The sequence below is a fragment of the Lissotriton helveticus genome, chromosome 11 (genome assembly GCF_964261635.1).
Source record: "Lissotriton helveticus chromosome 11, aLisHel1.1, whole genome shotgun sequence".
Taxonomy (NCBI): Eukaryota; Metazoa; Chordata; class Amphibia; order Caudata; family Salamandridae; genus Lissotriton; species Lissotriton helveticus.
Window position 1 is genome coordinate 543,191,275 of NC_136072.1, and position 23,824 is coordinate 543,215,098.

General features: G+C 44.0%; 1 protein-coding gene across 2 annotated transcripts in view; it reads left to right on the forward strand.

Annotated features, from left to right (window-relative positions):
• Nucleotides 1-23,824, forward strand: part of LOC144791543 (tumor necrosis factor receptor superfamily member 10B-like) — a 119,169-nt gene that overhangs the window by 58,312 nt on the left and 37,033 nt on the right. For both annotated transcript variants that reach the window (XM_078666259.1, XM_078666260.1), the window contains exon 3: nucleotides 23,415-23,546. In XM_078666259.1, the coding sequence (XP_078522385.1) occupies nucleotides 23,415-23,546 (132 nt within the window). The remainder of the gene's footprint in view (nucleotides 1-23,414; nucleotides 23,547-23,824) is intronic.

The window sequence follows — 23,824 nt, forward strand, 5'->3', positions numbered from 1 at the left end:
AAATTCAAACACACACCGGTTGTAGTTCTTTATAGTCAGTTGTGAGCAAGACCAGTAGCTCTAGACAGATAAACAGATAGAATGATCCTTGTCTCTCCAATAAACTAAAATAACAAGAATGCTAGAGTGCCTCCTGTCCTTTCAAGCGAGAAACTGTTATGTGATCCCATTCAGTGGACAATCTTGACTTCCAGCTGAAGCACAGGCTTTGCGTTCAGTCCCGGTCAGCTTCAGTTTATCAGGTTGACCTCCGTTTCTACTCAGATACCTGGGTCTTGATTGAGGGATCTCAAGAGCAGACTCTTCCCTGCATGATGATGCAACATGACTCTTCCAATGGTCTAATCTTTAGGGGAGTGAGAGCAACGTGGATTTCTTCTTCGTGGTCAGAGATCTTCCCAAGGTGGTGCTGTAAAAATCTTTTGAAGTACTGTCAGAAAGAGGCAACTTGTCCTTGGAAGTTAGTTCTTCTCCAATTTATTCAAAGTTTTATATAGCGCGAACAAGATCCTTACAGATATCAGAGCGCTTCACAGAGACAGGGGTAGGGGCAGCAGGAATGAACAAGATAATGGGAGCAGTATAATAATCACTAACATAATAGGATAACAGTAATGTACAGAAACATATCAATTACAATCAGGTAAACAAGTAATATAAGACGGCACAAGTCATTGATCCCACTACAGAGGGTTCAGGTAAAACCTTGGATGTGTGGATGGCTTATACCAATTTCTTAGGATAAAGAAGGCACTGGGTGGGGGCATCGGGGAGGGTGATTCAATGAACCAAAGTGTATCATATATTGGGTAGTGTACCATCAAGTAGGAGTATAGTGCCAAAGAGCAAGGTGATCAGTGATACAAAGCGATGCAGAGTCTCAGATCCAGTACCTATAAAGTTCAGGAGATCTTGGCCAGAAGGATTGTTTTCACCTCTTTCTTGAAGAGTGCAGTGGAGGAGATAAGCCTGACTTCCGGAGGGAGCGCATTCCAGATCCTGGGTGCCATTCCTGAGAAGGAGCGCTTGTATGTTTTCTCTTTCCGGAATCTACGAGGTTTCAGGAGTAGATTTTTTGTACTTCTATTGGATCTCGACCCTCCTGATATAGACAACTTTTGAGCGAGGTAGTTGGGTGCATTGTGGTGCACCACCGAGTGTGTCATAACTGCAATTTTTAGCTGTATTCTGGCTTCAAAAGGCAGCCATTTTAGAGATTTTAAATCTGGGGATATATGCGAATGTTTTCTTGAGCCAGTAATGAGTCTCGCGGCAGCATTCAGGGAGGCTCTTAGGGGTGCTGTTGTGGATAGAGGGAGTCCGCTGAGGGCCACAATTCCGTAGTCTATGCGAGGGATGACTAAAGCTTGTACAGCAGTTTGGAAGTCTTTGGCAGGGAGGAAGGGCTTAAGTTTCCTCAGTGTGTTGATTTGGAAATTAGCTCCTTTTGTGGCTTTGCTAATGTGCTGTTGCATGTTGAGCTTGGCGTCGAGTGTGATGCCTAGGGATTTCGCCGAGTCCACGATGGTAGGTTGGACATTGAGTGCTGTTAGGTTATTGAGCCAAGTTTGGGTGGTGGAAATTTTCGCCGGGGGTGAGATGAGTAGGAACTCAGTTTTCAGCGCATTTAGTTTGAGGTGATTATCAGCCAACCAAGATTGAGTGTTACTAAGTGTCGAATTCAGAAGTTTGATGTCTTCCGGGGATTGTAGCTTTAGGTAAAGTTGTGTGTCATCGGCGTACATATGGAATTGAACATTGGATGCTTGGAGCAAGGTGGCGAGCGGTTCCATGACGAGGTTGAACAGTGTGGGGGAGAGGGAGGATCCTTGTGGAACACCTAGATCTGCAGGCACCGATGTAGATAGTACATTGTCGATCTTGAACTTCTGAGACCTGTTATGAAGGAAGGAAGAAAACCATCTGAGAACAGTTCCCGATAGACCCATTCTAGTGCTTAGCAGCTCCAGTAAGTTCTCATGTTTGACCGTGTCAAATGCTGAAGAGAGGTCAAGAAGGATGAGGAGGCAGGACTCATTGCGATCAAGGATTTGGAGGGCGTCATCAATTATGTGTGTCATAGCTGTTTCCGTGCTATGTTTCGCTCGGAAGCCTGATTGGTGAGGGTTGAGGAGGTCAAATTGGTCAATGTGTTTTGTTAGTTGGAGTTGGACACATTTCTCCAGCAGTTTGGCCAGGGTGGGGATATTGGTGATAGGCCGGTAATTGTTCAGGTCAGATGGGTCAGCTGTGGGTTTCTTGAGTATAGGCGTGACTTGCCCCACCTTGAGGGAGTCTGGAATGAGACCTTGTTGAAGGGAGCTGTTGATGAATTTGGTCCAAAGAGGGAGGAGCAAGGGGATGAAGTCTTTTACTGCATTAGCAGGTAGGGGGTCTGTGAGATGATTAGAGGGCTTCAAGGTGCAGAGCAGTTTGTGTATTGCTTCTTCCGAGTAGGTGTCGAAGTACAGCCAGGATGCCTTGTTTTTAGGTTGAATGTTAGACATTCTGGTGTGGTTGGGGAATCGGCTTACATCCATGATGAGGTCATTTCTTATGTTGTCGGTCTTAAGCTTAAAGAAGGCAGAGAAGGCTTCACAGTGTGGGGTGTCGCTTGTTGCGCTGTTTGATTGTAAGGGTTGTGTCTTTGTTTGAGTCTTGATTAGTTCGAACAGTTTTCTTGGCCTGTTTTTTGCTTGGTCCAGCTGGCGGCTAAAGAAGTCCGACTTTGTGCGCTTTATTTTCCTAAAGTAGGCATTTCTCTTGTTTTTAAGCGTTTTTAGATGCAGTGGTGAGGGGTCAGATCTCCAGGTACGTTCTGCCATTCGCATAGTACGCCTGTCGTCATTGAGTCTGCCGTCATACCAGGGGTTAGAAATTTTGGTGGAGACTCTCTTCAGTTGCAATGGGGCGACTTCATTGACTATTGAATTCATAGAGTCAAGGTAGTGGTCGGTCAGTGATTGAACATCCGAAGCACCTGAAGGAGGAAGGAGGAGACTGCCGATGTGGGGAGGGAGGGTAGTGAGGTTAAGATTCTTCATGTCCCTTTTCCAGGTTTTGGATTTGGTGGGTTGAGCCGGGTTAGGTTTAACTTTTTCATTGATAAAGAAGGTGATAATGTGGTGATCTGACCAGTCGCAGGGTTGGATCGCCTCCAGTTGGGTAGAGTCCTCTTTTGGCAATGATGAGATCGAGTATCGAGCCTTTGTCGTGAGTTGGTCTATCACATATTTGGGTGAGGTCAAACGCATTAAGGAAAGTTTTGAGACTATTCACCGCTGTGTCTTTCTGATCATTCCAGTGGAGATTAAAGTCACCCAGGTAGACTTGGGTGATCTGCCGTCCGGCATTGGATGTGATCGTGTCCATGAGTTGTTGGGTGAATATGAGGTTGTCGCCAGGCGGATGATAGATGAGATGCAAAGCACAAACTTGTTTGCCCTCGCTGGTGATATCGAGGCAGAGGAGTTCACAGGAAGTAAGGGAGGGGGAGGTGGCTTTAGTAACGGAGAGGTTGCTCCTAAAAATGCATGCAATTCCCCCGCCCGTCTTGCCAGGCCTGTCCAGTCTAATGATGTGATAATTGGGGGGGACTAATATGTCCATTATCGGAGTAGAGGCTTCAGTAAGCCACGTTTCAGTCAGAATGGCTAGGTCCAGATCCATTGCTGAGACGAGATCAGCGATGTCGGAGGAGTGTTTCTGGGCCGATCTGCAATTGAGTAGGATGCATTTGAGTTTGGGAGTGAGAAGGGTGGTTGAGCCTTCTAGAGAGAGGGGGACTTTTCTGAGGTTGTTAGGGATGGAACTTCTGTTGCTATGGGTTGGGAGCCTCAGAGGGTTTGAGAGAATTGTGGGTATGGGGATGTGCGTGTTGGATATGTGTTTTACCGGACCTGGGCTATAAGAGCGTAGGAGAGAGCATAGGTCGCGGTCAGACAGTGAGTTGGGGACACGGCGGGGGCGGTGGGAGTTATTGCGAACGGGGCTAGTCGGCCATCACGGGGGTCGTTGGAGGCGAGGGTATGTAGGGAGGGTGCGTCGTTTGTAGGGTAATGGGATGGTGGGAGGTAGACTGGGCTGTGAGAAGAGAAGGTCTTTGATTGCGCGGAGATCTTTTTTGACTTGTAGGATATCCCCTTTGACTTGTTGGAGGGTGGATAAAGTCAGGTCAAGAGGAGGATTGGAGATGGCGTTGGTGGCGAGAGCCATTGGTGAATGGTTGAGTAGTGAGCTGGAAAGCGGGCAGGGTATCGAGGAGGGGGATATGCTAGCGTTGTTGGAAGGTTCTACGGTGATAATGAGTGGGATGGCATTCGGAGCATGGGCGGGTTTGTGGGCGCGGGGTGTGGGTGAAGTAGGGGGAGGGTGGGAGGCATAGGAAGTGTCGTCAGTGGGAGACGGTGCCTGTGAGTTGAAGAGTGAGTGAAGGCTGAAGACAGTGGGGGTGGCCGGAAGGTAATGGGGGCTGAGAATGGGAGGGGAGAGAGGGGGGGATGCTAAGGTAAGGAAGGCGGTGTGTTCTGTGGGACTGGTTGGGAGGGTGTGGGTGTCGTGAGTGAGAGTGGGGAGGGAACTGGGGAGGGAGATGGATCTGCCGTGGGGGGGAGGGAAGGGGGGGGAGATAAACTCCGGACGGTGGTGTGTTCAGAAGCGTTCAAGGGGGGGTGAAGCGTGTTGGGAAGGGGGTGTGGGGGTATCGGGGTTGAGGGTGTATCGAGGATGTATGGGGGGGGTGTACTTACGTGGGGACTGAGAGTGGGGGGGAACAAAGGGCGGGATTTGTCATTGTGCGTGCTGTTCTGGTGCTGATCTAGGTAGGAGGTGTTGTGGGTGGGGGTTGTTGTGTCAGGGGAGAGAGGGATGGGGGAGGTATGAGTGGGGATCAAAGGGGTATTGTTAGAGGGGCGGCTAGTGTATGGGGGGAGAGATTGGTGACTGCGCTTGGGGAGTGTGGGGCGGTAACAGCAGGTGGGCTATTGACTAGGGTGCTGGGGGTAAAGGTGAGGTGCGTGTGGATCCGACGCTGAGCTATGCTAGAAATGTTGTGGGTGGGGGCAGCGACGTCAGGGGTGATAGTGCTGGTGGAGTTGTGATGTATTCCTATAGGTTCTGAATCGATCCCCCTATTCCTGACCCTATTCTGGTTAAACAAACCAACAAGTTAACTAACAGTCAGCCCATGAGGCAGAAAACCCCCATGATGCAGATACCGTTATCTGACGCAGTCACACTACGGCACAGGAACGTGTTATCTGATTAGGTCATAACGCTTGCGATCTAATTAGACAAGCGATATTCCTCCAGCCCCTGATAAGGCATACGGAGTTCTCATAACAAATCAAACCTATGACAACCTGGGCAAAACCCTGCGGCCATTGTTTTGATTTCACCGAGAACTTCAGCAAAAGAATGTGCTAACGAGCAAGTCGTATGACATCCTTATTGACGTATCTATGTCCATCCTTACGTCAATCTCGGCACCTTAAAGGTATAAATATTACCGATATTGCCCTATGCAAACACACGCGGTGGTGACGAGACGGAGCAGCCATACTTGCCGAAGCCCAGAGCAGAGCAGACCCCGCTGGCACAGCCCCGCCTTCCTGACGCGCTGAGAACGAGACGCGCTGATTTCTCCTGCCGAGAGATCCAGCACCGGCGCTTCCGGGTAGCCCTCGCAGGCAGCCTGGAATATCGAGACCAGAGAGAGAGATACCATCCCTCATTCAACCTAGATTCCAGGTACAGAACTGAATAACCCCTCACAGAGAATTCTTTAGTTATTCACTTGGCAAAAACAAACTTAACTTAAACTGTAACTTTCTATTCCCGCCCACGTATTAGACTTAGGTCAGGTACACGGGGTAGGCGTATTTAGAAACACCAGTTGAGTACGTTTAGTCAAATGTATATGTGTATGTAATATATTTTATTCATTTTAAAACATCTTATGGCTTAGAAACCATATCAATGTTTTTACAGTATTATTTTATACTATTGCTTTTAATGTATGCACTTTACTTAGCTATAAGTATTGCAATAATATCGATCCATTTCTCTTGTATGAGAAAAGAGACTGATCAATAAATAACACCTTTTTATTGAACACGCCCGTCTCTTCCTTTTCTCTACAATCTGATGAGACTAAGAATGCACGTACTGACTGAGTAAAATAAATTGCCTTTTGTTCACACGACTCTCGAGATATACTCTTGATTAGGGGAGAGCAAAGTTGTCATGTTCTATGGTTGTCAGAAACTAAATCCCTTCTTGTCTAATCAGGGAAGTTAAGTCCTTCCTGAACATTCGAGAAAGTTTCTAGTGAACTCTGAGCTAGCTGGCAAAACCCCAAAACTTTAAGTCTAGTATCGACAGTAGTAGACCTAGTTAACGTCTGGCCTAGGCCTTTACTGCTGTAGGTATTATTCCAATGCGCAGAGCCTATTGGGATGATAGGAACTACACTACATGGCGCCCAACGCGTTTGGAAAGGGCGATAAAACTAACGTAAGACATTTAGAGTAACTCAGTTGTGCTTTCTCACTCAGACCCCTTTTCCCATAATACTCCAAAGACGTCTGGAGTGGGTGGAAGGTTATATCCGCCAGACCTCGCAGGAGGGAACTCCTATGTATGGTTCTTGGTATAAGTCAACGTTGAAGGATACACTGTTCCAAAATATTGTGCATCTAATCTTTGTTTCCATAAGAAACCTGATCTGCAAACAAACAAAAAAATAACCATCCTGTCAGTAAAATGGGAGACAGTGATGAAGAAAGAGAGGCAGTTAGATTAGCAACTGAACTCGCGGCAGCTGATGCTACCATGCAAGAAGCAGACCCGGATATAATACTCATCCCGGTCATCAAAAGGAAATCTATAACCTTAAAACTTATAGAAAACGGACTGACACCTAGAGGTGGCACAGTCATATTCGTAATTGAGGCACACGAATATCGGCAGACAGAGGTATACTATTCATGGATAAATTTTCCAGCAGCAAATCCTGTAACAAAGTACTTCCACTATTACAAAATAGAGGAACCTCCTGAAAATTACACTCCTTTCGAGGAGGTGGAAGTACCACTCAAATTTCAAGAGCATTTGCTCTTATTTGATGGCGCCCTAAAACATAATAATCACATCACCAGGCTCGGTCCTTTAGGTAGACCAGGAGCAACGTGGCCGGTCCTAGCCGGATACACACCACATCCAGACATCGACGGGATGTCTGCAGCTAACTTGCTAACACAGCTAAAACAATTAATAAAAATACATAGACAATTAGTCCAGTATGTGATGCGGACTTCAACAATTCAGCCAGCGATTAAACTCCCACAGCTGACCCCTCACCAGGGGAACACAAATAAAATTACACCACAGAACATCCAGTCCTGCCTAGGTAAAGTACCGGCTAAACGGGAACAAATACCATTCTGGCTAGCGCAGAAAATAACCCAAATAGAGGCGGTGTTTGCAGACACTACCCCGCTAGAAAAGCACAGGATTCTGACTATCTGTCTTCCAATGGGAATCGCACCACACATTGAGGACTGTGACACTTGGGGTACAGTCTTTGCTTCCATCTACACAAAAACGCACGGTGTTCCATCCATTTCGGTAATACCAGATGTGCTAAAACAAATTCAAGATGAATATGGTCCAGAACCCGCTTTAACTCTTGGTATGAAATTACTGAAAGACTTCAAGCAGGTCTCGGCTATATTATTAGCTAACATAAAAGGTGAAGCAGCAAACGTGGCGATCCGCCAGAGGTTAAAAGAGACAGATATAGCAGACCAACCAGCTGAAATTGCCAGAATCATAGAAAAATCCTATGAGGAACTAGGTAGAGATAGTTTAGGTGGAATACCAGTAAAACCGCAACTAATTGAAAGTCCTGAAAAAATATTTTTTAATAATAATTCTACATCACCAAAAAAGAACTGGGATGGAAACAAACAATCCAATTCTAAAGAAAAGAAATTCCAGTCCAGAGGAAGGTCTCCTAGGCGAAGAGAAAAATCTCCGAACCAAAGACACAGGTCACCTCAGAGTGACCCCTCTGGGAAAAGATATAACCTTAGAAATAGGGATAATATAAAAAAGCCTGATAGATATCAAGACATTGATACACGTCCCTCTCAATCTTTTCAGACTTCCTCGCAGAAATCGGAAAGAAGAGGACGATCAGAACAAAGAGAAGAGCACGCCAAGTCCAAAGACAAGGAACCTGCTCAGCTAAAAAAGAAATTACAATTTCCAAAAAAGAAGGTAGCCAGCATTAAAATAGTTAACAATGCCGAGAATACTGAGGACACAACTGAAAAACGGAGAATGGGCTCAGACAATGCTAGACAGCGCAGCAGAAGTGAGCATAGCTCGCAAAGTCCTTATGAATCATCTGGAGACAGTGGACACGAATGAATATCTTCAAGTGGAAACTGCGGACACCAGAGTTAGCAAACCTCACAAAATATACGAAATAACATTGCGTATAGAGGGGGATAAGACTAGAAAAATAAGGGGACCATTTTGGGATAATCTCTCCAAGGGCTATGATATCCTTCTAGCTGAAAAAGACTGGCCACCAGAGTTTGTCAGGGAGTGCCCTCATGGCGAAGAAATAATTATGCCTGCCTTCTCAAATCAAATTCCTATTCATAAAAAATACACACTTGCTAGAAAGTGGGCAGTGGCTCTAGCTCCTGCTTTATATAAAAATCACGTGGGATGGGATGAGGACTCCCCTCCTCACAAAATCCAGTTAAAATCACAACCAACTGCACAAAGGCAGTACCCAATTAAGCAAGAAGCTAAAAAACAGGTAAATGAAATACTAGATCAGCTAGAATACCAGGGGGTGATTGAAACTTGCACCTCACAAATGAACAACCCTTTGTTTCCGGTCTCCAAACCAGACAATTCATACCGTCTAGTTTTGGATTACCGACACCTTAACACATGTTGCAAAACCTTTGCAGTGCAAAACTCACATAGTGCTGCACTAATGAATAACATAGTGCGCAAAAAATACAAAACAACATTAGACATCTCTAATGGATTCTTTTGTCAAAACATAGCACCAGAGAGCAGATATTTAACTGCATTCTCAATAAATGGCACTCAAAAACAATTCTGTCGGTTAGCCCAGGGGTACAAGAACAGCCCGGGGGTATTCTCAGCGAGAGTAACAGAATTACTACAACTATATGATGATGAAGCATTATTTTATGTCGACGACATTTACTTAACAGATGATGACTTGGAGACTCACTTGAAAAGAGTGAACACCATAATACTTGGGTTCGCAGCAGAGGGTTACAAATTCAACTTTAAAAAATCCAGAATTGCCCTGCCCATCTGACAGTTCTGTTCTTAGGATATGAATTATCAAGCGAAGGCAAAAGCCTGGCTGACAATTTCCTAGAGAAATGTGCCGTACTCCAAGCACCTAGAACACTAAAAAACTTACAGTCAATTCTAGGCTTCCTAAATTTCGGAAGAACATACATTGCAAATTACGCAGAAAGGGTCAAACCCCTTTATGATCTGATAAAACCCGATTTTAAAAGATCCAATTGGACTCAAATACACACAGAAATTTTGAGATCCCTACAAACAGACATGCTAATTAAAACAAAATTAGAAACACGTGATAACACACGCAATCTTGTGATTCGAGTCATCCCAGGGAGATGCGGATTCACATACCTGACCTCTAATGAGGGAGAAAAGGTACCAATTGCATTCAAATCACACTTGTACACAGAAGCTGAACAAAATTTCAGCAACAAAGAAATAATTGTTCACGCAGTTCAAACCGCAATAGCTAGAGAAAAAGATCAAGCTGACGGTAGACATATCACAGTCAGAACAGCTGAATCAGCCTTTGAGGCACTAACAACACCGTGTAATTTACCAACAACAACATTGAATCCGGAATGGATACAATGGGTGAATTCAACCACAACGGACAAAGTATACTATTACTTTGATCCAGAACTAGAAGAATTAAAAAATCTAGAATATGAAAGAACATTCCCTCTGCCAATCGACATTCTGCCTTTACGACATTACGCCTGTGTAATTTATACAGACGGACATGCTCAACCCCCCGTTTGGGGAGAACAGGCATACAACCCCACATGTGGGATTACAAAAGAAGTGTGGCGCGGAGGTAAACTAAAACCTCTATTAACAAAAATACACTCAGTAGAAACTAATTCAGAACAACAAACTGAAATACTAGCATTGAAAATGGCGCTAGATAATGCAGATCGCGAATTCCCGACACTTATAGTGTCAGATTCCTATTACTGCGTCAAAACATATAACAAGGATTTGCAGACATGGATTCAAAACGGTTACAAAGATGACACAGATGCAACAATAAAGCAGAAAATGCTTTGGGAACAAATAGCTCTTTTACAAAAAGAGCTACCAAAGACTCACGTGACACACTCACTGAGTCATCAGCGTGATGGCGTTCACGTTGCAGGGAATTCATTGGCTGAGACAGCCACAGCGGCAGCCACTAAATCGGCTCCCGTAGTTCGAAAAAAGCGTACATTAAAATACATTGACGGTGAAACAGTACTGGCAGTGAAAACGTCATCAAAAGGTGACTGCTCAGCGTTACCGATCAACTATCCACTCAATTATACATACATAATCGATGCAAACTCCGTCCCTTTTGCTCGAATCCCTGGAGTGGGGGATAGGGTGATTCCAAACATGGACAGGAGAAACTTGTTAATCGCAGACGCACATATGGGCGAGGGTCTCAGACACCTAAAACTAAAAGATTCTCTGGAAGAATTACAATCACGGTACTGGTGGCCAGGCATGAGCCTGCGTCACACCATGTTTGTAAAAAACTGCCCAAACTGCAACAGAGATCGCAGTGGGGAGAGAAACAGTTTAATACCTCGTCGGTTTACTCCAGAAAAGATCAAGAGTAAAAAAGAAGGCTTGCGATTAACATATACAGGCTAGTTTACACTTATAATGTAGATCACCAGCACTCGGCTGACGTCTGGACTGTTATACAAAGATTTGCGAGTCTAAATGGCATATACGCTAAGAGCATGCTACGTTTGACCATTGTTTTCACTCTAGCCCTCCAGCCTGATGGGAAACATTGCCAAATGAGCATAGCACAGCGGGAATCTTCTCACTTCCTTCCTGAGGGATACGGGATGGTGTAAAGAAAAAACCAAGGCATAAAGCAATCTATAATGGAAAGGATATTAGGTTCGGGAGCTGGGTGGGTCAAACATCTAATAAGTGTCCAACGTAGTCTAAATAACTTGCCAAGAAATTCTCTGAAGGGATTCAGTGCGTACAAATTATTATTTGGAACTAGGATGTTGATCTCTGACATTGATAGTCAGACTTCAGTGGTGAAAGAAAAAAGCTTTGATATCAAAGACCGTTTGGCTATTTTGCAGGACTTAAACAAAACAAGAAAAGACCTGAGCAACATAAAATTGAAACAACAGCCAACAACCACTGAAGAACCACCACCTGTCCCAGCAAGACCTGTCTGGATTCCAAAAGTCGGGGATCTAGTCAGGGAAAAGATCGCGGTAAAGAAGGAATTTGGGCCTTCTTACAGAAAAGCAGTTCCTGTCTTGTCTGTCAACGGGACAAGATCAGTTGTACTACCGCCACTTGCTGGTAAAAAGGAGAACCGAGTTGTATCCATCGACCTGGTAAAACCACAACATGTGGCCGATAACAAACAGTAGGCCAAGTGGACTCCCAATAAGTAGCAGAACACCAAGGTTTGCTACCAGTACAGAGGTCCTAACGAAGAGGCTCATCACATTCGAAAGGCCTACAGAAAAACAACAAGGACTATGCAACAATGCAATAGAACTCAGACCTCTGAAAACCCAAATAAAAACATTTAGCAGAGACACACCAATCTATAATGAAGTACCAAGTGAAAATGCAAGAAACAGAAATCCTGAACCAATTGGAACAATTGACAGAACTGCATCCGGCTACTTCATAAACTTCGATGATTCCTCTGAAGGCTTCAGTGAATCAAAGACACAACCATCATCAAAAACCTTTAAAGATAAAGCTAAAGAACTTTTGAAACAACTGAAAGAAACATATCTGATTTCTCCATGGATTGAATTTTGGGTGGGTTTTGGTGCATTTATCCTCATACTTTGGCTCATCATGATACTAACTTTGGGACGCTTCATTGAGGGAAAATATGCAAAAATGGACACAGCAAGTCAGAAAATCAACTTGATCCTCAAACCACACACATCTTCACACATCGAGAAAAGAGAACTTTCTTCAGTCAACTTCACAGCCAATCCGATACCTGGTGGGGTAGCCTGGGACAACACTGACTATGAAATTTATGGTCCGGTCGAAATCCTGAAATATCCACACCAAATTAAGATCTCATTGAGTGACTTTGCAAAACCAAGCTCATTTGCTGATGATTGGGACTTCGAAAGCATTAATAATATGATGTCTGACTTAGTAATGTCTGCTAAATTTACCAAACATGATTATTTGCAGGGTTCTACAAATTATGATAGTATGTACTGTTATAACCACTATGGTAACCATTTTTTACATAGATCTGCACAACCTAGAAATGTTTTAAATTATAATTAATGGGAACATTGTGCAACCCCTCCAAAAGGAAGCTCAAGGACCTTCTATGACAAATATTCATACTTTTCAGGTTTTAACACAAGTAATGCTGAAGCATTCTATTTTAAATTGTCAAACAAGACAGGGACAAAGACCATGATAACCAACACAAAATTGATATATTCAGACTCATTCTTTGAAAAAATGAATACTTTTGGTTTTGATTATTGGGACAAGAATGTTGAATTGAAAAGTGTTTGGGGTACAAAAGAATGGCAAGTACAGGGTATAGAATCTATGTTTAGAGCCTGCATGATCCCAGAACAAATGATATTTTTAAATGACACTGTTCAACAATCCACCTGTCTTGGCCTAGCCAAAATCAAAGACTTAAATAAACCGTCTATTCCAAAGCCAACAATGTTCAGCAATAGCTCTACAGATGAAGAGATAGACGTAAATTATGTATTAAACCAAAACAGAACACATCCTGATTGGAAACAGTGGTTGATCTGGCCCACAGATACAAATAACTGTCAAGATAGATTCCTGAACAAAACACAGGGGTTCAAAATGACCAGGCCAGACCCTAGATATCCCCAAAGACATCACCCAGGGATAATAACCACCTACAGTGTGGGCAAATTATGCCTTCAATGGCTACAAACTTCCACACTGGCAGAAATTAAACAACACCTAACTTTACTTACTGATGGTGCTGACTTGCGTGATTTCATTATGGGACCGCGCAAACAGCGTCAAAAACGTTTCATAGCAGCCTCTGTATATGCAGCATACAATGAGGCCTGGAAGGTTACTCAAATTGAAACAGCAGAGAGAATACGGGAAATTGACCGTATTAATTTGGAAAAATCACTTTCTGTAGTGGACAATGGGTTAATGACTCTGTCCTCCAGAATTTTTTCTTTGGACAGCATTGTGTCTTCAGCAATCGACATATTGTCGCAAGACTTACTGTTATTACAACACGGTCAGTCACAATTGCGCTCTATTGTACAGCTTGGCTGGACGTTACAAAATCTGCGTTCAGGCTATGTGCCTTGGCGTTTAATCAACACAACGTCACTATTCCAAATCTTTAACCTTACTGATAGAGAAATCAGTATGGCACAAAAGGGTGCTGATTATACAATTTTGAGCATTGAAAAACTCGAAAGATTACCAGTGACAATGTCAGAACGACCTGTCAGTGAATGGATAATACATGGGATAATAAATATTCCAATCTCAACCTTCAGGTTTCAATACTGCCAAAAATATATACAGGCTGGCATGTACGAGAAATTGGGAAAGGGGTACATTAAAACATCATGGAACCTGCCCTATTCACATGCATGTGTCAGTAATAAAGGACAGAAAGTGTTTCTTAGTGGCAATAATTGTGCGATGTCACTAAGCGGCACGCTTCTGTGTAACGGAATTAGTTTGCATGGAGCCTGTGAAGGGAATTCATACAACCTTTCATGTCACCAGCAAGGCGCACCTGCAACAGAAATAGAACCATTCTTTCAAAGACTCTATAATGGGAGTTACATTCTAATTGTAGACCGCAGATGTTGTAGTCTTAAGCCCGGGACTCCTTATCTAGTAACTACGACTGCGAAGGTCAAGTGCTGTGGACGCTCATTGTTCCCCAGCTCCTTTCCAGACAGGAAGGCAAGGGCATGGCCCAATTTGAAAATTACTTCTATTCGAATAGATACTTTAAGCAGAATGAAAACAGTGCTTCTTCAGACGCCTACAAGGCTCACGTCATCAAAAGAAACGTATGATCTACAAGTCGCAAGGACGACTGCAGAGATACATTCATTGTTATCAACTAATTCCCCCATACATTTCGCAGAAATACTAAACGAAATCTTAAATATTTCTGATACCAATGGGGTCTCAAAGGTATTTAAGACAGTATTTTCGATGGCATTAACACCATTCAAAGCCATACTGGGTATTTTTCCAGATTTCGTCCATTCGATTTTTGGCGGACTTCCCCTGATCTTGGGACTAATTGCAGGAATCCTATTTTTGGTCCTTATTTTTCGGTATGGCAACCCATGTCACAGACAAAACTCTTGCGACAAGGGAAGAAACAATCCTAGCCATTGGATACCGGGACCGGATATCAAAAATCCTGGGACTCTCCCGGCTTAGAGACCTGAACATGACTTGGTTTCTATCATTTCGACCAATGTGGCAAAGATGTGTTTTACCTGTATTAAGGTGTCTGCTATGCGGAGAAGAATGCGTGTTAGACACCTGTCTGACGCTACAATCGGATGCGCCAATGGATGCAGAAACATTGTTGAGCCCGATCAAGGTTCATGCTTTGTGCTGCCCTCAAAGGCTACCAATCCTGATGACGGCATTCGTGGAAGCTTCACCACTACGATTGATGGGTAGTGAAGTTCAAGATGAAAGCAGCATCGATCAGGTACGACCTTCCGTCAGCAATGCAAATCAGAATGTCAATGGAAACAATCATGCGCACGAATGCATGATTACACCTATTTCCGAGTTAGTGGAACTTTCCCAGGAAGCTGTTGACAGTTTTTTCGAAAGCCTAAATGATATGATGTTCTCACCAGAGCAGAAATAGAGACTTTTGAACAAGCTCGCACACGGCGTTCCTTGAATTCGGCCTTCAACTTTAAAAATAAAGTCACATGAACAATTTTCCCTCCAGTTCACGGACAGCAATTTTTCAGCAGCCCCAAAATATTTTTTCATATTTTTCGGGACACTATCTTCTGCTTAAAGTAAGAACTATTCTTAAAGAACTAAGGTTTCTAAATTTTAGATAGCTTATAGACATAGCTTATAGACATTAGCTGCCCGCTGGTATGTTCATAAATATTTTAAATATTTTATTCTGTGATGGAATGGTCTCGAACTTTTTTTCTGTATTAAGAGCCATTTCATGTGTATATTCTCATATACCAAATAAGCAATAATGTATACAAATGCGTGATTACCTTAGCATTATTATACAGCTTGAGTGCATACAATACATATGATTGCAACTTTTCCGTATATTTGAAAATTTCAAAATGCATTTATGTATTTTGGGGTGGTAAGGTATACACAATACTCTATAGTATGTTGTACTATGTTTTACTATGCATAGATTAGTAAATATGACCATAGTTAGCGTGGAGTGGGTGTGATGTATTCCTATAGGTTCTGAATCGATCCCCCTATTCCTGACCCTATTCTGGTTAAACAAACCAACAAGTTAACTAACAGTCAGCCCATGAGGCAGAAAACCCCCATGATGCAGATACCGTTATCTGACGCAGTCACACTACGGCACAGGAACGTGTTATCTGATTAGGTCATAACGCTTGCGATCTAATTAGACAAGCGATATTCCTCCAGCCCCTGATAAGGCATACGGAGTTCTCATAACAAATCAAACCTATGACAACCTGGGCAAAACCCTGCGGCCATTGTTTTGATTTCACCGAGAACTTCAGCAAAAGAATGTGCTAACGAGCAAGTCGTATGACATCCTTATTGACGTATCTATGTCCATCCTTACGTCAATCTCGGCACCTTAAAGGTATAAATATTACCGATATTGCCCTATGCAAACACACGCGGTGGTGACGAGACGGAGCAGCCATACTTGCCGAAGCCCAGAGCAGAGCAGACCCTGCTGGCACAGCCCCGCCTTCCTGACGCGCTGAGAACGAGACGCGCTGATTTCTCCTGCCGAGAGATCCAGCACCGGCGCTTCCGGGTAGCCCTCGCAGGCAGCCTGGAATATCGAGACCAGAGAGAGAGATACCATCCCTCATTCAACCTAGATTCCAGGTACAGAACTGAATAACCCCTCACAGAGAATTCTTTAGTTATTCACTTGGCAAAAACAAACTTAACTTAAACTGTAACTTTCTATTCCCGCCCACGTATTAGACTTAGGTCAGGTACACGGGGTAGGCGTATTTAGAAACACCAGTTGAGTACGTTTAGTCAAATGTATATGTGTATGTAATATATTTTATTCATTTTAAAACATCTTATGGCTTAGAAACCATATCAATGTTTTTACAGTATTATTTTATACTATTGCTTTTAATGTATGCACTTTACTTAGCTATAAGTATTGCAATAATATCGATCCATTTCTCTTGTATGAGAAAAGAGACTGATCAATAAATAACACCTTTTTATTGACCACGCCCGTCTCTTCCTTTTCTCTACAATCTGATGAGACTAAGAATGCACGTACTGACTGAGTAAAATAAATTGCCTTTTGTTCACACGACTCTCGAGATATACTCTTGATTAGGGGAGAGCAAAGTTGTCATGTTCTATGGTTGTCAGAAACTAAATCCCTTCTTGTCTAATCAGGGAAGTTAAGTCCTTCCTGAACATTCGAGAAAGTTTCTAGTGAACTCTGAGCTAGCTGGCAAAAACCCAAAACTTTAAGTCTAGTATCGACAGTAGTAGACCTAGTTAACGTCTGGCCTAGACCTTTACTGCTGTAGGTATTATTCCAATGCGCAGAGCCTATTGGGATGATAGGAACTACACTACAGAGTTCTGGGTGGATGTCCGCAGCTTGGAAAGGTGCTCTTTGAACTTGGGGAACAGGTTATCTAGTAGTTCCAGATTCTTGTCCGTGGATTGAATTAGGACAGTCCCGTTATTGTAGATAGTAATGGTGGTTCTGCCAGGGAAGAGTTGGGAAGGTGTGATAGAGAGAGTTATGCCATGAGCTGTTTTCCTGGTGGTGGAGACGGTGAGTAGGGTTAGAAACGCTTTTCTCCTTTGGGCTGTGCGTGAGGTGTGGAAGATGATGTCAATGTTCAGGGCTCCATTGCCCGGTGAAAAGTAGGTGTCGGCAAAGGGTGTTTCAGGGTGCGACCTCAAGAAGTTATGTTTAAAGCGTTTAGCGGTTTTTTTGGTGAGAGTGGAAGGGTAGTTGATTCTATATGTGTGCTTACCGATGAGATCCATGTTAGGATGGCTGTAACGTTGGGTGTGGGAGAAAAGATGACAATAAAGCTGTCAGCCGTTGGTTACAGGGCACAGGAGTGACAACTAGTGAGTGGCCAAAAGTAGCCAAAAGTATAAGAGGTAGCAGTCGATGCAATCCAGGAAACAAACAGTGCGTAGGTGCAGCTTATACAATGTACAATATATGAGAGGAAGCAATCAGCTTACACCAAGTACAATATATGAGAGGTAGCAACCAGTTAGGTGGAGCCAGATTGACACATCATAACGTAAGAGGTAGCAACGGTGTAATCCAAGTGTAGAAAGTGGCTGGGTGCAGCTTACATGACTAAACGAAGTAAATGAGGTAGTAGTCAATGCATCATAGTGGTAAAGTGAGTTGGATGTAGTGTACAATAATGAACCAAATAATTGAGGTAGCGATCAGTGAATGAGATAGGTGCAGCTTACCACATATACAGTATACAAATAGGGCTAAACTACTAATGAATTACTAGATCCAATATAGGTGCAAACAAATTACTGCACAGTGAATGATAGGGATAAAAGTGAGATAGGTGCAGCTTACCACATATACAGTATACAAATAGGACTAAACTACTAATGAATTACTAGATCCAATATAGGTGCAAACAAATTACTGCAATGACAAGTATGGCACTAGTAAGCAGCCGGTAGAATATGAGGTAGCAATCAGTGCGCTGTCGGTGAGGAAAAGTGAAAATGGGTGTAGGTTACATAAGGTGTAGAATATCAATAGTAATATAATACTGCAGTAAAAGGCTGACACTTAAGCACATCAAGAACACCAGGTTACATAAAGTGCAAAATACCAATAGTAATATAACACTGCAATAAAAGGCAGACACTTAAGCACACAAAGATTTAAATACAGAGCTATGTAAAGTCTGTGGTACCGATAGTAAATGATAGCCAGAAAGACTAGTCCATGATGGCCGCCAATGAGAGAAAGAGTAGTCTAAAAATGGCCGCCAAATAGGGAGGATAGAATCATTAGTCCTCGTTGTTGCTGTTTTCATAGGAGGGAAGAGCAGTTTCAGATTCTATTTCGGCAGGCTCAGGATCTTGCATGCCATGGGGAGTCTTATCTCAGTTTTGTTATCTAAAGTGGAGCTGCTGAGGGGCCTCGTGGGTTCAGGCAGTGCAGGAGGGGATTAAAAGCTCAGTTTATGGCCCCGGCCATTTTGAACAAAAGAGGTTTTTTTTATTTCTTTTCAAAACGAAAACGAATGGGGCAAAATATGTAACTTATCTAGCAAAAAAACGAGTGGGGCACAGTAAATACCTTTATCAGCCTTCACTTCGGCATGCGATCTGCAGACCCAGACTCAGGGGCAGATACGATCTTCAGCGTTTACATATCGGAAAAAAACGAGTGAGACGAGCTGCACTGAAGCTGTTCACGTCAGAATGCAGAAGGTATATTTGTGCAGATGAGGGTTACATAGAGGTAGCCGATGTTAGTGCTAAACATAGATCTTTTCAGTAGTTCGACGCATTTCCTGGGCATTTCCTGGGGGGGGGGCGGGCTATTAGGCGTCTTCTCTGTGTGCAGGCTTCGTGACGTTCAGCCGACTCACCACCCAACTCTCCCGCCAGCTGCCCCTCACCTCCACAGCTCCCGGAGTGCAGTCGAGAGAGGCCAGACACACCTCCGTCGTGAGCCGCGCAGACCGGGGCTCTAGTGCGGAGACCAATCCTCCAGTGCCTCCGTCGCGCTCGTCGTCTTCCACACAGGCTCTCACAGCAGGAGGGTCGGCCCCGTCGTCCCGCTCCGCCCCACTGTGCTGGGGCACCTCCTCAACCACCACAGACTGCCCGCCTCACCTACAGCATCTCCACAGTGCCCGTCAGTGGCTGGCGTCCCGGCAGACGGTCCCGACAGTCCTCAAACCGTCAGCAGGGGGAACCGGAGCGGATGAGATGACCGATCCTGTGCCCGCCAGTGATCGGCGATCGCAGCAGACAGCCCCGGCAGCCACGGCCGCGCCGGGGCACCAGACAGTAGTGCCTCTCCGACGCCCACAGCCTCCCGGTCCCCAGCTGCCACCAGCCTCCAGCAACCGCAGCATTCACCGTGGCACTCCCCCGCTATCTCGTGCTCTGCCGATGCTCCGATGTTAGTCGCAAGGGTCCCAGCCGCCAGTGACAAAGGTAGGTATCTTTTTCGATGTTGCTGTCCAATCCAGTTACTTTTAAAAGCCAATCCAGTTACTCGTTAAGAATCCAGTTACTCGTATTTATTTTTCACGCAGTAAGATGAGTGCTATCCGGGATAAATCCCACCAAGGGATCCCGAGCACTAGGAGCTCCGGATGAGAGCTCCTACCGGGCGGCCATCTTCCTTTATGGTTTACGAGGGGAATGAGATGGACTGAAGGACATGCATAGATCTGAATCTTTCATTCTGCCCAGTCACCACTGGACACACCTGCCTGAGCTTTCGCCCCAAAGCGAGGCAGGGACAAGCACCCGTACACTCCATTGAAGATGATGTACACTTCCTGGTGGCTGTCTCTTCAGTTGACTGGCAGCTTATCAGAGGTGAGACAGCCCTGCCATCCCAAGCAAGATTAACCTTACCTCCACAGGGATCTGAAGGCAAAGCTGCCAAACAACACAGCCAGTTTATGTCAGTCCTGTATTTTCCAGCAGGCCGCATGCCTGACAATGACTGATAGTAAACCCTCCAAAAATAGAAGGGTTGTGCCGTGCTTAATATGTGCTGGTGATTGCAGATAGTTGGGATCAGCACTTTTTTGGGGGTCCAGGACTTCTTTTTCATTATCCGACTTTGACCTAGAGAAAAGAGGCAGAAAAAGTAGAAAGAAGAAGGAATCTAGCAAGACAGTGATAAAGGGAGAAAGCAGGGATGAAAAAGAACGAACAAGAGTGAGGTAATGAGAAAGAAAGTGTAGCGTGGTGGTGGAAAGAGGCATGAGGTGGAATCTATACGAGGCAGTTTCGTATACGAAAACACCAGCATTCCCCCGGCGAACAAAGGGCCTTTACTGCAAGCAGTCTGCACACTGTGAGGATTGCCTTCCCATCACCTCTCCAAAGGCTTGTCTGTGAGGAACGACTGAGATTATAAATTAAAGTTTGGAGGACTGCATGGAGGTGTTGCCTGCCCACCGACATTACCATGGAATGGATAGTATACATCAATTGTCTGAGGATTCATCGATTACACATCCTATTTTCAGATTCCTTTATTTTTTTATTTGATTTGCTACCTGGAAATGCTCAGACTATGCCGGAAAATGAGATTATATTTTTATTTTAAGGAGCGATCTCTTTTACTCAAATGAAGTAAAATCTTGTGAATATGTACACTATGCAGTTGTATGTAGTTGAAACATTTTCATAGGAGCAGTCTGAAGTTACTCTGTAGATCGAAAAAAAGCAATTTATAAATGTAACTTTTAGATATGATGTAAGTTGCTGAATCACTCATTACAAGGTCAAAGGTTTTATTTCTGGGTTTAATTACTCTTCTGGAAGATCCCACTTTTTTTTGCATAATAATGAAGAATATTTTGTTTGAACTGCCACAAACTAAAAAAAAATATATTTCAATTTTCCTATGAAATTCAGGTGATATTCCATCTTGCACAGCAGCCTTCTTACTGAGTAGATTTATAGTAACTACCCTTACGTTGCAGGGTGGTTCAGCTGACAAATCTTGTAGGCTGGCTAGGATATTCTTCAAGCTATGTTTTCTGTAACTCTTTCACTGTTTGATATTCAGTATATAATTCCACTTTATAATCCCCCAAAAGTTCTTAGTTTCTTCTTGATGACTATCTATCTGGTTTTTCTATACATTAAAAGTTATACTACATCTTCCGTTAATCTCAACCAATCCATCCAGCCCAAAGTCGGTGCTTTCAGCACATAAAAACAGGAGGAACAAACCAATCACAAATCATTTCCCCACGTAAAGTGAGACCACTTCTTCATGTCAGTAGGTTGCAATGCTATAGTTCTGACATCTGATCCTTGCCTCTAGAATTTCCTTTTGTTTTGGTCTCTCAGTTCCTTGGTTGGTGAGATCCTGAAGGTTTCAGTCTCCATCGTTGTCCGTCCCCCTCACGGGGATATACCAAGGGTTCTAGCAGAACGTGTGCCTCCATTAGAAAACTACAGTGAGCATAATTTCCTAATAAAAGCTCCCTTTCCTCTATTCCTGTCTAATGATTAGTATACCGAGGCCTAGATTCAGATGCAAATGGAAGTTTGTGTATAAATCGAAATGACAACATATGAGGTAATAGCACATTTGTTTCCAAACAAATTTCACCAGGTCAAACCTGCTGAAAGGAACACCTGACAATCAGATTGTTTTAGATCATGGTATTACTACATGATCCATCATTCAGAATAAATAAATGAGGTGGTAATACCACACCTTCTAAATACTGCGCCTGGGGATATCCAAATTTGCAATGTACTGTATTACCTCAATCAATCAAGTTTCTTGTATAGCGTGACTACTCACCTGTGAGGGTCTCAAGGCGCTCTTCACATACTCGCCTGATGTTAATGAAGTTCACTGTTTTCAAGCCCCAGTACTTTGATCCCTCCGGGTATAAACACAGGCCTTCCCTTTCCAGCCCAGTCACGCCTCCACTTTGTGGGGGTTTATGAGCTCTGAGATTGCCAACACTGTAAATCTTTCTTGGCGGGGTGATGGGAGGGTGTATATATGGAGAGCTCTAGCCACCGACCATCCTTGCGCAGAGGATATGGGTGAGCTGCTGTCCATAGCACTGCAAGGTCCTGATCTAGAGGTATTAAGGTATTTATTAATGGTATTTCTGTAGCACAAAACCAACCACATGGCCAACAGAGTGCGTTAAAAGTAACTATTTCAACATCAACAAATACCTTAGATTGTGTGCGACGAAAGGTGACAGCAGAGATGAAGGATCTGAGTCCGCTAGTCTTGGAGGTGTATTCTGATGAGGAAAGTCTTCAAGTCTTTCTTGAGAAGTAATTGGTCAGGGTGATGACACAAAGTCCTCAGATTTCTGGAGGTGGTGTTAAATGTGGAGTGAAAACAATCAGCAAAATTTCCTCCGCCTTATCCCCGTAGTCTATGCATTAACCTTTACATTTAGCATCTTCTTCAGAAACTGGGAGACCAAACTCTAAATGAGGCCGCAGTCTGTGTTTGTGGGAGAGACCCACTGAGTACCCTGGAGCCTCCAGAAGTGCAATCCTGTACTTGTGCTGACGGTGCAGGCGAGATGCAGCCTCTGGCCTTGCCGATGTCTCCTTGTTTGGAGTAGAAGACCTTCAACCAAGAATCTCCTTGTGTGGGAGATGTTTAACCTCATCACTGCGGTGCGAATTCCGCCGCAGTGCTGATCATTCCGATCGCGGGAATGGTCATGACGGCTCCCGGCCGTCATCAGCACACTCCCACCGTGACTCATGACGGCCGAGAGCCGTCATGAGCATGGAAGAGGATAGAGAACTAAGGTCCCCATTACTACTCCCTCTCTTCATGCCCAGGACATATAGAGAGCTGCAGTATGCAGCCCCCTGTGTGTCTCCTTGTAAATGATGTATATTGAGCAATGGAGCCCACTGTAGGCCTCCCTGGTGCTTGAGATATTCACCGCTGCACTCTCAGAACCCCTCCCTGTTGATATAAGGAGGGCCTCAGTCTTTCACTTGTGGTCTTGATATACAGACAGACCTTTTCTGCAATAAATGCTCTTGTTATGTTATCTTACCTTCTCTTTCTTCTCCTCCCCTTGTTTTCATCACAGGCACACACCGGGAGAATCCAGATGAGACCCTGGGTACCAGGTACATGTGCACCCCCTGTACTGATGGCAAGGATTACACAGAGCACAAGAACGACCTGACTTTCTGCTTGCCCTGCACAAGATGTAAAGAAGGTATGCTCTCCCCCTGTACACAGAAGCCAAACATAGGAACAGCAGGCTTGCATTTGTGAAGAATTGGCTCAATAGTTATTGCTGTCAGCTAGAGTGTTAACAGTAGGTGACGCCCTAAGCAGAAAGTGTTAACTGCTGATAATTGCCCATCTTGCAATAATAGACTGGGGCCGGGCGACGGGGGTGTAAGAAAAGATGGGATAGGATAAGGAGAATTTCAACTGATAGCTGTTAATGGTCATTGGCATGAGGGCAGTAAAGCTAGTAGCAGTCTGAAC